The following is a 12,855-nucleotide window of genomic DNA, read 5'->3' as shown; positions in this document are numbered from 1 at the left end:
TTGATAACAGGACAACTTACCATGCTTGAACTGTAAGCTTATACAGATAATTACTTTATCTGTTACATACTAGCAAGCTGGATAACACAAGAATTTTAGCAGTCATATTGAAGTAATTTTCAGCTGTTTTTGCTATACTCAGAGGATTTTTCTCTCTTTTGCGCCGGTTATGGGGACAGAGGAGCTCCCCCTAAGATCCCAGGTGACTTAGCAGCTTGTGGTCAACAGAGACAATGCTGAGTCAGAGCATTACATGAACACTTGCGCTATTGATGCCAACCTCTGAAATTGTGAAATATGGAGAGATTCGATTTTGAAGTATGGCATCAAAGCCACCCCACCCACCTCCCCCACAGATTTGTTCATCGACACTCTACCAGCCTCTTCTCACAGCCTGCAAGTCACTAAATTGGATGCACATAATCTGACAAAAAAAGGAAAAACCACAAAACACAACTATCTTATTTAAGGAATTATTTAAGTATTAATTGCTCTTAATTCACATTGTCTACACTCTTAAACTATTTATTTAACTTAAGGTCACCAGAGAAATTTGAAGTAACCATGGTAATGCAAAACACAGGGCGACAAACCAAGTGGTCTATGAGCAATTGTAAAGTGGCAAATAAAAATTCCTTAACACTTTGACCCCTAAAAGTGATCAGCATCTAATATCTCCCTTTAGTATACGCCACACAGGTGAACTGTACTTTTCACACGCATTGATTGGCTATTTGGAAGTGAATAGCAAGTACTAATCACCTTCCAGCAGCCGATGAGACAAAATTGCACGTCAAGAGTTTAATTTCTGACCATTTTTTTGTATATTGAAAGAAACAAATTAAATTTTTGGTATCTGTGTGGTACCTGCTAAAACAATTATTTGCATCCACTTTTGTGAATAATTGTTAAATAATATCAGCCCTGAGTCAGACATTAAGGTCACAAGAATAAAGGAAATCACCAACTAAAGAAGCTTTTGATTGTTACACAAAATTTTTCCTTTTAACACCCTAGGAAATGTAGAGTGAACAGTGTGGAAAATACCCATACTGATGTTAGGCCAGTTAAGGTGTAAGGGGTTCTTTCCTTGTGGGATACATGAAGGGCTTCTTCAATCATATTCCGGCATGAACTTGTTTCCTCAAAACGCAACTTAAAATGAATGTACGCCAATTATTTTATATTTTCAGGGAGCGCAACACTGGTATTTGAGGTTGAGCTGTTGAAGATAGAGCGAAAAACAGAATTGTAGTCAGATCTTGAGCACCATATAGTGTGAAGGAAATCTTTTGATATCAGAACTTTTTGAAAATAAAACTGTCTTTTAGAAAATCATAGAATACTTTCTGTTTATGTTAATTTAGGCTTCGTGTTTATTTTTATTTATTTATATTTTCGGGAAAGGAAGGTTTTTGATTAACGAGAAAAGCGTTCTTTGATTTTTTGGGTAGAAAGTTGTTGGTTTTTGGGCATATCTCTAGCACAGAATATGTTTCCTTATTTCAAACTTGAATTTTTCCCAGCTGCTCGTCGAATAGACTTCCTGTTGACCTTTTTGAGTCATGGGTTTGGATTGCCACTATTTTTCTTAGAGAAACCGATCATACCCGAAGACTCCAAGAGTTCCTACTACAAGTAAGGAGAATTTGGCGCAATCATCAAAGCGCGGTGTTGTCAAGTGCCTTTAAAAGCGCCTTTACAAGCGCCTTGACCAGCCCCCTTACAACCATGTCCTGGTGGGGCTCCAAATGACCGTTTAATCTTAAAATATCCATTTAGTGATAAGAACCCCTAGCCAAGTTTACATGCAAAATTGAGCCAAATCGGTAAACCTGCCTGTTCGGCCAGCCTCTCGTTTTGTAATTGGACAATTAGTTTAAACAGCGTGTTCATGAACACTTTATCGCGTTCAAACGCATAGGAAGAAACTGTCGTAGTATTGGTAATGCTAGGATTAAATACTGGCATGGCCTTAAAAAATTCTGCCATTTTAATTTCAACAAATCTGATGTTCGTGACACAATAACTATTTATAACTAGGTAAAATTCCTCCAGAAGTGAATTACAATTTCCATTCGACTGAAACTAAGATAATCGAAAAATCAAACGACCAATTATTTTTCAAGTTCTATGGAAATCTTTACACGTGCATATGGCTGTAATAGCCTTATATAAACCTTAAGGCAAAACTGATTGAAAAAATCTTGTGTTCGTGACACAAGAACTAATTATAACTAGGTAAAATTCCTCCAGAAGTGAATTACAATTTCCATTCGACTGTAACTAAGGTAATCGGAAAAATCAAACGACCAATTATTTTTCAAGTTCTATGGAAATCTTTACACGTGCATATAGCTGTAATAGCCTTATATAAACCTTAAGGCAAAACTGATTGAAAAAATCTTATGTTCGTGACACAAGAACTAATTATAACTAGGTAAAATTCCTCCAAAAGTTAATTACAATTTCCATTCGACTGTAACTAAGATAATTGAAAAATCATACGACCAATTATTTTTCAAGTTCTGTGGAAATCTTTACACATGCATATGGCTGTGATAGCTTCATATAAACCTTAAGGTAAAAACCGATTCAGAAAAAATAATGTAAAAACCATTTTGGGAGAACGTTTTCAAGGTGTTGCAACTTGAACGTGAATGTAACACCTAAAACTTGTTTATAAATAACAACCTCGTTCGTTTTAGATTTAAAAAAATGTGATGATAATTTCAGTACATCAACAATTAAAAAAAATTACTTCTAAGCTAGTTCGATCAATAATTCATTAAAAATCAAAACAATGCAAAGTCCTTTTTCTTCTGCGTCTCCAAAATCCTTATAGTTCATAAGAGCATTCAAGACAAGTGGAGAGTCAACTTTTGAAAAAACAGAGATCCGTATGGGCTCTTGAAGGCTCTTTCGGTTCTCCCTGCTCTCAATAGAGGACTCTTACAGAGATTTTGTAGGTAGCCTTGTGGTTTCTACTCCAAATATCAACGCTTGCGGGCAACTTTTTACTTTGTTGGGTTTCGTCTTTTCTATGATACAGCTCCAATTCTCACTGCCTTAACTGAAAAGTAAAAAAAGTCATAATTCAGAGAGAACCGTTGAGATCATAGAAAATTTTTCATTCGGCCTTGCGACATGAAACGATAAACTGCCCAACAATTATTATAGCAGAAAACTGTTTTTTACTCCTATCAAATTATCTAAGAAAAAGTCCGTGTCCACTCAATTTAAAAGCATCTCAATTTCCTCGGGAAAAAAAGAAACTCCTAAACTCTACACAGCAAGATAGCAAAAAAAGCATTTATGATTAAATATGTGTCTATAATTTGGATTTAAAGTTACTTTGTAGCGCATAAAGGTACGAAAAGAATAATTACATGGATCAGCAACTAAATGTCGTTGAAATCAAGTTTGACGTCATCACCAATGAGTACAAATGGTGCCCAGTACTTCACCTCCTTGAAGGTTTCGGACTCTCTCAAACACTTCATGGCCTGATTGAGAGCTTCACTTGCCCTCTTGCCTTTAGCAAGTGCATCGTAGAAGAAACTCATGAACTCCAGGGTTCCCTCGTCTGCAATCGCCCACAAGGTTACCACAACAGATCTAGCACCAGCACCCAAGAATGCTCGGGCGATGCCAACCACACCCTCGGCCATGACCTCCCCACGAGCACTGTGAGAACAGCTTAGAACAACCAGTCGCGCCCGCAGCCCAGCTTCCATGACATCTTTCATCGTCAGTAGATAGTCCTTCTCTTGAGGCTGAGGGGTTTCTCTTGTGGTGTTTGGTGCCAGGATAACTTCACCAGTTTCCATTTTACCGTGTGCTGCTATGTGTACTAAAGCCACTGATGAAAGTCGTTTCAACACTTCATCTTTTGTTGCCATTTCCCCAATGAGGGGGGAAATGTTGAGAATTCGTCCAATCATCTCCGCTTCCCTCCTTGCTCCCGGAAGTTGCACCAACCGTCTTCCCTGATAGATGATCTCTTTGAAACATGGGTCGCCAACAAGCAATGCACCGCTCTTCGTGTGAAATTCAGCTGGGCAATCATTGATTAGTTGTAAGGTCGTCAGGGACGGAAGCACGCGAATTGTGACTAAATCACTCAGATAAGTTGACTTCGAGTCCTCCAATGCTGCATAAGGCACAAGACAAAATGGTCCCTCAGGAACAACTGTAAGCTCGTTGCCTTCGATCAGATCAGCAATAGGAGTAACGATGATGTCATAAAGCTTCTGTAGAGCACTTGATTGTGAGTACCTTACATCAATTTGAATCATATCGTTTGCCACTTCCGCCGCTTTCAGCGAGTCATGGGCAGGATTTTCGCATTTAACGGCATCTCTTGTATCGATCTCCTTCAAGGCAGTTTTGTTCAGTTGCTGGATGAAAAATTCCAATTCCTCCTGATACTTATAATTGTTGACATGGACTTTTCTCAACTGGACATTATCGTCGCTCAGGAAAACCCAGTAGTAAACGCACGGTCCACTGATAGCCATGAAAACTGTACCTAATGGAACAAAACTCAGGGTAAGGAATGAGCCGCTGTTCCTTGAAGAATCTCGGGGCTGATATTTTGTGTCTAGCAGATCTTTTAGAGCTTGTGCACGTCCTTTTTCTGCGGCAAGAAGAGCGTTGAGAAATTCATTTTGAATTAGGTTTGTACGCCACAAGCCTGTGTATGCACTTTTATGCTGATTACGATAAGAGATCTTCCACTGATCGTTCAATTGCAGACCGGCCCTGATACTATCAAACGCCTCTACACCAGAGTGAAAGCAGTCAAAGGCCCTCTTCAGATTTCCTAGGCACTCAAAATTTATTCCAAGAGAACAGAGCGAGGATGCCTCTCCGGCCTTGTCCCCCACTTCTTTAGCAATTTCCAGATGACGTTGATGGTAATCGATTGCTGTTTTGAACTTTCCTTGACCATGCAAAGCGCAACCGAGATTGCCATAACTTGTTCCCTCTCCGGCCTTGTCTCCCACTTCTTTAGCAATTTCTAGATCACGTTGATGGTAATCGATTGCTGTTTTAAACTGTCGTAGATCACAATAAGCGCAGCCGAGATTGGCATAACTCTTTCCCTCTCCGACCTTGTCTCCCACTTCTTTAGCAATTTCTAGATGACGTTGATGGTAATCGATTGCTGTTTTGAACTGTCCTAGACCACGATAAGCGCAGCCGAGATTGCCATAACTGTCTCCCTCTCCGGCCTTGTCTCCCACTTCTTTAGCAATTTCTAGATGACGTTGATGGTAATCGATTGCTGTTTTGAACTGTCCTAGACCACGATAAGCGTTGCCGAGATTGCCATAACTCTTTCCCTCTCCGGCCTTGTCTCCCACTTCTTTTGCAATTTCTAGATGACGTTGATGGTAATCGATTGCTGTTTTGAACTGTCCTAGACCATGATAGTCGCAGCCGAGATTGCCATAACTCTTTCCCTCTCCGGCCTTGTCTCCCACTTCTTTAGCAATTTCTAGATGACGTTGATGGTAATCGATTGCTGTTTTGAACTGTCCTAGACCACGATAAGCGCAGCCGAGATTGCCATAACTCTTTCCCTCTCCGGCCTTGTCTCCCACCTCTTTAGCAATTTCTAGATCACGTTGATGGTAATCGATTGCTGTTTTAAACTGTCCTAGACCATCATAAGCGCAGCCGAGATTGCCATAACTCTTTCCCTCTTCGGCCTTGTCTCCCACTTCTTTTGTAATTTCTAGATGACGTTGATGGTAATCGATTGCTGTTTTGAACTGTCCTAGACCACGATAAGCGCAGCCGAGATTGCCATAACTGTCTCCCTCTCCGGCCTTGTCTCCCACTTCTTTAGCAATTTCTAGATGACGTTGATGGTAATCGATTGCTGTTTTGAACTGTCCTAGACCACGATAAGCGTTGCCGAGATTGCCATAACTCTTTCCCTCTCCGGCCTTGTCTCCCACTTCTTTTGCAATTTCTAGATGACGTTGATGGTAATCGATTGCTGTTTTGAACTGTCCTAGACCACGATAAGCGTTGCCGAGATTGCCATAACTCTTTCCCTCTCCGGCCTTGTCTCCCACTTCTTTTGCAATTTCTAGATGACTTTGATGGTAATCGATTGCTGTTTTGAACTGTCCTAGACCATGATAGTCGCAGCCGAGATTGCAATAACTGTTTCCCTCTCCGGCCATGTCTCCCACTTCTTTAGCAATTTCTAGATGACGTTGATGGTAATCGATTGCTGTTTTGAACTGTCCTTGATTATGATGAGCTATTCCTAGAAGGCTACAATGAGTTCCCTCTTCGGTCTTTTCTCTCTCTACCTTGGCATTTTCTATAATACGCTTGTGGCTCTCTATTGATGTTTGCGATTTGCTCACTGAGTGGAGCAGAGGTTTTTTATCCTTGTCAATCTTAAAACTGGTTAAGAATAAATTACTGATGAGTGGATGTGTACAAATTTAAGAAATAAAAAAAATATTAGAGGTATTATTCCATAAGTTGAGACATTTCTGGTATGTGATTCGCCGAGAAAATAAGTATGTCACTCAAATCCTAAAACCTTACATTTAAAATTTTCATTTTTACAATAAGCGAAATGATTCTGATTCTAATTTGAAACAGTGGCTGAAATATCTCCAGATTGCGAAACGAAAAAGCTACAAGAATTTTACAGAAAATGCAGCAAATGTAAATACCAAGAAAATTATGAAGACCTTTATGTGGCCTACAGTTCGGACGACGTGGGCTGAAGAAAAACGGATTCGTTCGGATATTATGAGCTTCGAAGCCAAGGAAATTGATATAAATCTGAAGAAGATTTTATCCCAGAAAGATTGACGCCTCGAACTATGAGCCGGACAGTTTGAGGGTAATGTTGGCGTCCCTATACGTTCCTTCAATTGAAGCTCGTGATATTTTGCAGAATTTTCAAACATCGCTGTCGCGGTATTTTTCTCAAACACCCCTAATAAACGCTATTCCCTAAACAAACCCTAGAAAAGGACATACCTGTCTAAAGTGGATTTCTTTTGAGGATTTCCTATATTAAATTTTTTTGTTACCAGAGTGAATATTAATATAAATATTAACAAGCTCATTAGGCGTAGTCGTTGTTTGGTTTGGGCGTCCTGCTGATATTCTTAGAGAGACAATGATGAGGGGCGTTCAGTTAAAACTCTGCGAATTAGATAAAATGCCCCTTCTGTCAAGTAAAATGTTTTGGAATAAATGGAAATATTTTAGTTTCTTTTAACTGTTCAGTGTAGTGTTATCGAACACTGTTTGCATTTCTTTGCGTATCACGTTTGAAATACTCGTCAAAGGATACGGCCAATCTCATATGCAACCAGCTCCTTGCTTCTTTGAACAAGCAAAGCTCCACGCAGGCACTGGCGGCTGAGAAGGTAAGGACGTGAGGTAATTAATTAATTACTATCCACATACAAAAGTAGCCAGAAAATCGTCTTACAACCCATTCACATCAGCAAAACATTTTTAGTTAAACCGGGTTTAACTGAATGAAAACCAGAAAGAGAGGGCTGAAAAACTGAATTTTCCATAGAATTCACACAATCGCTCATTTGCATTTTTAATATGTTATATTTGAAGTCCACTAACATCGGTTCATACAAACCCTATGAAGAAAAAATTTAAACTGTGTTTAACAAAACGACTTTAAACATGTTTAATCTTTGATGTGAATGAACCATTACTGCTTTAATTTTCATTTATAGGTCATTGACCTTAACTTGCGCTTTTTATCTACATAGCAAACATGTACGGGCCAGTTATTGTTGATACCCGAGGTACAGCCAGCTGCCGTAATCCATACAATTCTCTTGAAGAAACCGCTGCAAAGTGGTTTGATGAATTTAGACTACAAGACCCACCTTTCTTAATAGCTTTGATTAAATTGGGTTCGAACTGAACAGAAACTGTTGCATCATTGAGACATTCTTCGTAGTTTCCTAAGGAATTCAGGAACTAAGTGTCAGTCGTCATCACGTGCCAATTTACGTATCCGTCTTCATACATGTCCTTGACTTGGCTTTAATTAAAACCAGACGAATATCATTTTATTGGGTAAAATTAGGGGATATAAGGTTCACATTTTGACCCAGATTTTTACTACGGTTTTTCTATGGCTTCTCTTCACTTTAGACTACATGACCCTGTAAGCGCTTTGCCCATATTTGATTGCTTTTCCAGGCATCTTTTGAGAGGATTCCTTGCTTTTTTTTCCATAAAATTCGTCTTTTTAAAAACAATCATTGATTTTTAAGTTAGCAGATGGCCGAGCCATTATTTCGGTAGTCGAGTCAGCAGAATATAAGTCACAACGACTGGCGAGGGAGGACATGACGTCACGTAAGAGGATTACCACCTTGATTTAAGGATACGCACTTTTTGAGGGGTAACCACCATAAACTAAATTGTGCCGTTTTAGCTTGACATAATCGTAAACCGGCTGAGAGGCGACAATTTGAGATGGAAGATGTTATACTGAGTGAATTAGAGGCATAATTATTTCTAACCTATCAACCAATTAGAGCGGAAGTAAGATTTTATTTCGTTTACGTATTTTCCCGCCAATTTTCCATAGCTCTCGTATATCAAAGTTATCAGTGCGTTTTTCCAAAGTGTGAAAAAGGCTCCAGCGAATGAAATATTCCACAAATATTCCTCTAAAGGGAGCTAAGTAATCATGAATGACCGGAAGCCACTAACCCGTGACAAAATGTGCTTTTGGAAAAGTCTTCCTTTTTCATTTCTAACTTATTATGATCTAAAATGCTCTGAATAAGATGGTATTTTGGGAGCTGGAGAAACGGTGTAAATTTATTTTTACATCGGCCTTCAGGTTATTGAGATCAATTATCAGCTACATATCAAAAGCAAGTTGGGAACCAAGCGCTGGTTCCCGTATATCTTGATCTTGTAAGACATCGAGAGACTTTGCTGTCAGATCATAGGGGCATTTGAAACCGAAATAAAACTAAAAAACCTTTTGATATTACAAAACTATGGAGAAATTAGAAAATATCTGTAAATGCATTGCTGACATAAAAGAATCTGTCGCTATATAATTTTGAAGGGGATATAAGGAAATTTATCTTGTTAGACAGGCGTGATATTCTCCGCGTCCTTCAGAGCAGGATTCTACGCAACCATCAGTATTTTCTGAGCCATAATGTCTACCTTCCGAAGTAAACACATGAACTAATGTAGTTCGTCATTGCGCAAAGAAAATTTCTGCCAAAACCGAATTCCGACCGAACCGAAAAATACGAGAAATCACCTTTTGGATTAGTAGTTTAAATTGTTTAAGAAAAAATTAATAGTAATTTTCGAGGAGGTCGAGCGATGGTTGCAAACCTGTCAAAAAAATAAAGAAATAAAGAAATGGTAACGTTTGCGGAGTTTCATTTTCATACGTGATCAAGAATTCGTAATATTAAAATTTTAGGGTTAAATTTTTCATTTTCATGTTACATCGCTCTTTATCCCGTCACTCCAATTTCTCGTCTTTTTTTTTTTGTTATTTTCATGTGGTGTAACCCACGAGCAAACAAGATTAAGGTGAATCCAGCTGTGTTCTGATCAGCTACCCGAGAGGGTGTGATGTGCTCTCTCGGGATTTCCCACATTGAAGTCGAAAAAAAGAAAAAATTATGTGCTTGTAGCCGGTTCATTACTTTGTAATTTCTTAACCAGACATTATATTGTTTCACAAACAAAAACGTTTTCCAGGAGTTTTAAATACAAAGGAGCCACGAATATATCTCCTTGTAAGCCGAAAATAAAGAAAACCATAATGAGTCTCGCATATTCATTCATTTTGGTAACCTCTTGGTTTATATAAATAATTTTTCTGAATAATATATCCCCCATTGACGAAACCATCGTCTTGGTCCTTAACAATCCAGAGAAGAAACATGGCCGAACTCACGCCTTCTTAAGCTCATGATCAGGCTTGTCCAGTTGCGGGGTATTACGCGTCATGATTAACAATTATTCATCGCAGGCTCAGTGAATATTGTTGAATAATCCCCGAGACTACTCATCGGAACAATTATACTATAGTAATTTATAGTATGAAAATTGTTTAGTACCTGTTAAACCGCCATCCCCTGCATCGGTTTATCCTCCAAAAGTTGTCATTATTATTTTTACATGCCTGAAAATATCAAGAACAATACGTTTTGCTTTACTAAAATTTTGATGGAACTGTGAAAGACTTCATATTAACGAGCAATAGATCAGTCTATAATCCCTTGTCACGAGTAAATAACAAATCTCTTCAAATGTCTAGTTTAGATATTAAAATTGTTCTTTTACTTCATGAACCTCACTTGTTGTGTTTGTCTTTTTCTTTGTTTTTGTTCTTGCTTTCCAATTTTGTGTATAATTTTAATGTTTCTGTATTCCTATTACTTTATCCTGCGATTGAGACCTAAGGTCAGTTATTTTCCTTTCAATGGAGGACACAAGCTATCCGCAAATCAAAATACTTTTTTCAGTTCCCCTGAGAAGGACAGTCTCCACCATATAAAACTGAATTCAAAAGGATAAAGACAACCTCCGAGTTATAATGATATTGTACCAGGAGCACAAGCGGGGCACATAACACTGGAATCAGCCATGCTGTAGTTTCATAAATCTCTCTTGGGCAGATAAATCAGCTACGTCAATGTTTATTATGTTTATCTCAGTGTCAGCATAGAGAAATAATTCTTTCTTCGAATTCAAACTAATAAAGGAAGGGGAGAAATTTTTTTCTAAGGGTTCGAATAAAGAAAAATCTTTTTATCCGTTACGAGTGTGTAATCAAGAGAATCTAAGAATCTTCGAAGATTCAATCTCTAAGCTTGTAGATTTCGATGTTTTTAATTTCTTCATTTGACGATGGAGCTTGAACTTTACTCGCTTTCTTTATCTACTTTCAGACATGACATTTTCGACAATTCAGATCTCAGGAGAATGCGGAAAGTTTTGTCAAATATGAACCCAGCGTATGTCTTGACTCACTAACGAGGGCTTCTGTAGCTTTGGACTGGAGCTTTAGATTATAAAATTTGAATGTCGAGGTTGAATCCTCGAGGGAAACTAGATATTTTTATTTCTCCCTCGCTTACGACGAATTAATGTCATATTTCTCTGATTCTTTCGTCTTAAGTTTTTTTTTTCTTATATGTATTTAGTCATTAATCCAGTACTCACCTGTAACTCTTGTGAAATTGTGATTTTCCCGTAAGCGTATAACAAAACGGTGTACTTGGTAACACGAGCAGTTTCGACGAAGCTGAATACAATTATGAGCTTATTACACTAAAAACAAAAAAATATGGTGTATCATTTGTTAAATTTGTAAGTCACGAATCTATTTTTTGGTCATGCATGCTATTTTACTTTTCATTCGTCATGCTGGAACTGGACGTCAGATAAATTTATAGCTTTTCATTTTCGTTTTAAGAAGCGGAGTAGGTCACAAATATGAATGCAACGCTGAGTCTAACTTCCCTGCAGCCAGCGACAGTCTCATGGACTAAATGTTCGGTAGTCAGGAATTTTAACAGAAATACTACTAAGAGGTTCTTTCAAATTTCCTATGAGTGTTGGATGCTTGTCAAGAAATTTCATATGATTCCAAAGTTTAGTAAGTTTTTTGGTTGACGAGTTATTGACTAGTGTCATGTAAAGAGCGTTTGATCCGCTCATGAAGTCATTTTCCATTCACCCGTTTCCTGTCACGTTCTCGTTGCCCTCGCGGTCACACAACAAGCAAGAGCTGCCACTAATTAGTGTTAAGAATTACTATCACGAATATAATTCCTTAAGTGAGACTTAAGCGTATAGCACGACGTTTACAGGTTAAATTCTGAGTGACCAAAAATCACTGTAAATTTTTCAGGTGCACCTGATGGCCGGCAAACTTGAAACTCACCTGACATAGAAACTAAAACCTCGCCGTAGCTTGAATTTATCTAACACTTTAAAAACATAACAAAAAAAATTTCTTTTATATCGACAATAAAAAATTTATTAAACAGACTAAATTTTGATCTCAATCGAAGGTTCAACACCAACGGATTTATTTGCGACCTTGATCACCGCTCGTGTCATTAGAGAAAATCGCGAGCAAATTTCACGATTGATTTGCGCTGTTGCACACACAGATTCATTTGCAACCCATCTTCGGATAAATTGGTGGCTGGGATGCATAAGGGCAGTAGCCTTGACGTTAAGCCCTCAGTCATTGTTGGAATGTGGCGTTTGTTAAAAGTTAATCGTTGTTGAGAAAGTTCCCGTTGTAGGGAGAAGACCATTTTCAAAACGTTGGTCGCAGCGATTCCACACAAAAAAAATAGACCTTTAGTATCTACATCAACAGAAAAGACGTCTTTTAAGAAGCTAAAACTGGAAGTTTATGTGATGATCATGGATTTCTTCGATACTGATATTAACTGTTAACATCATTATGTTTGTTGTCTTCGCAGAATGAATGCTCGTTCATAATTCAACGGGCTTGGCGTCGAATAAAATTGAAAAGACTTGAATTTCAGGTAATTTGATATAGTAATGAAAGAAGATCGACGCCCAATATAAAAAGAGACGACATTTCTGAAAGTGTAACATTTAATAAATTACAAGTACATGATTCCATCTTTCTCTTGACAGAGTTAAGACTCGACACTGACTCATACTGAAACTTCCTGAATTTTAAATATTGCAAACTTTAGGCCGGGAATAATCATCAGCAAATGACCATGACGCTAATGCCCCACCCTCTCCTCCCCCTTAAAAAAACCCAAACAGCGAGTACCTGCGTTGGAAGCGAAGAAT

The 12,855-nt window shown here is 38.2% G+C and overlaps 1 protein-coding gene across 1 annotated transcript; it reads right to left on the bottom strand.

The window, feature by feature from the left end:
- Positions 1–752: 752 nt before the first annotated feature.
- On the bottom strand, positions 753–10,014 carry LOC149042411 (uncharacterized). The gene is made up of 3 exons (XM_089213581.1): positions 9,962–10,014; positions 3,390–6,429; positions 753–3,073 (listed from the first exon to the last, which is right to left on the bottom strand). The coding sequence occupies exons 1-2, from the start codon at positions 10,012–10,014 to the stop codon at positions 3,402–3,404; spliced, it is 3,081 nt and encodes a 1,026-aa protein (XP_089069707.1). The 3' UTR covers positions 753–3,073; positions 3,390–3,401.
- Between the last annotated feature and the right edge of the window lie 2,841 nt (positions 10,015–12,855).

The sequence above is a fragment of the Pocillopora damicornis genome, chromosome 7, assembly GCF_964200805.1.
Source record: "Pocillopora damicornis chromosome 7, jaPocDami1.2, whole genome shotgun sequence".
Taxonomy (NCBI): domain Eukaryota; kingdom Metazoa; phylum Cnidaria; class Anthozoa; order Scleractinia; family Pocilloporidae; genus Pocillopora; species Pocillopora damicornis.
This window is presented reverse-complemented; position numbering and strand designations above follow the sequence as displayed.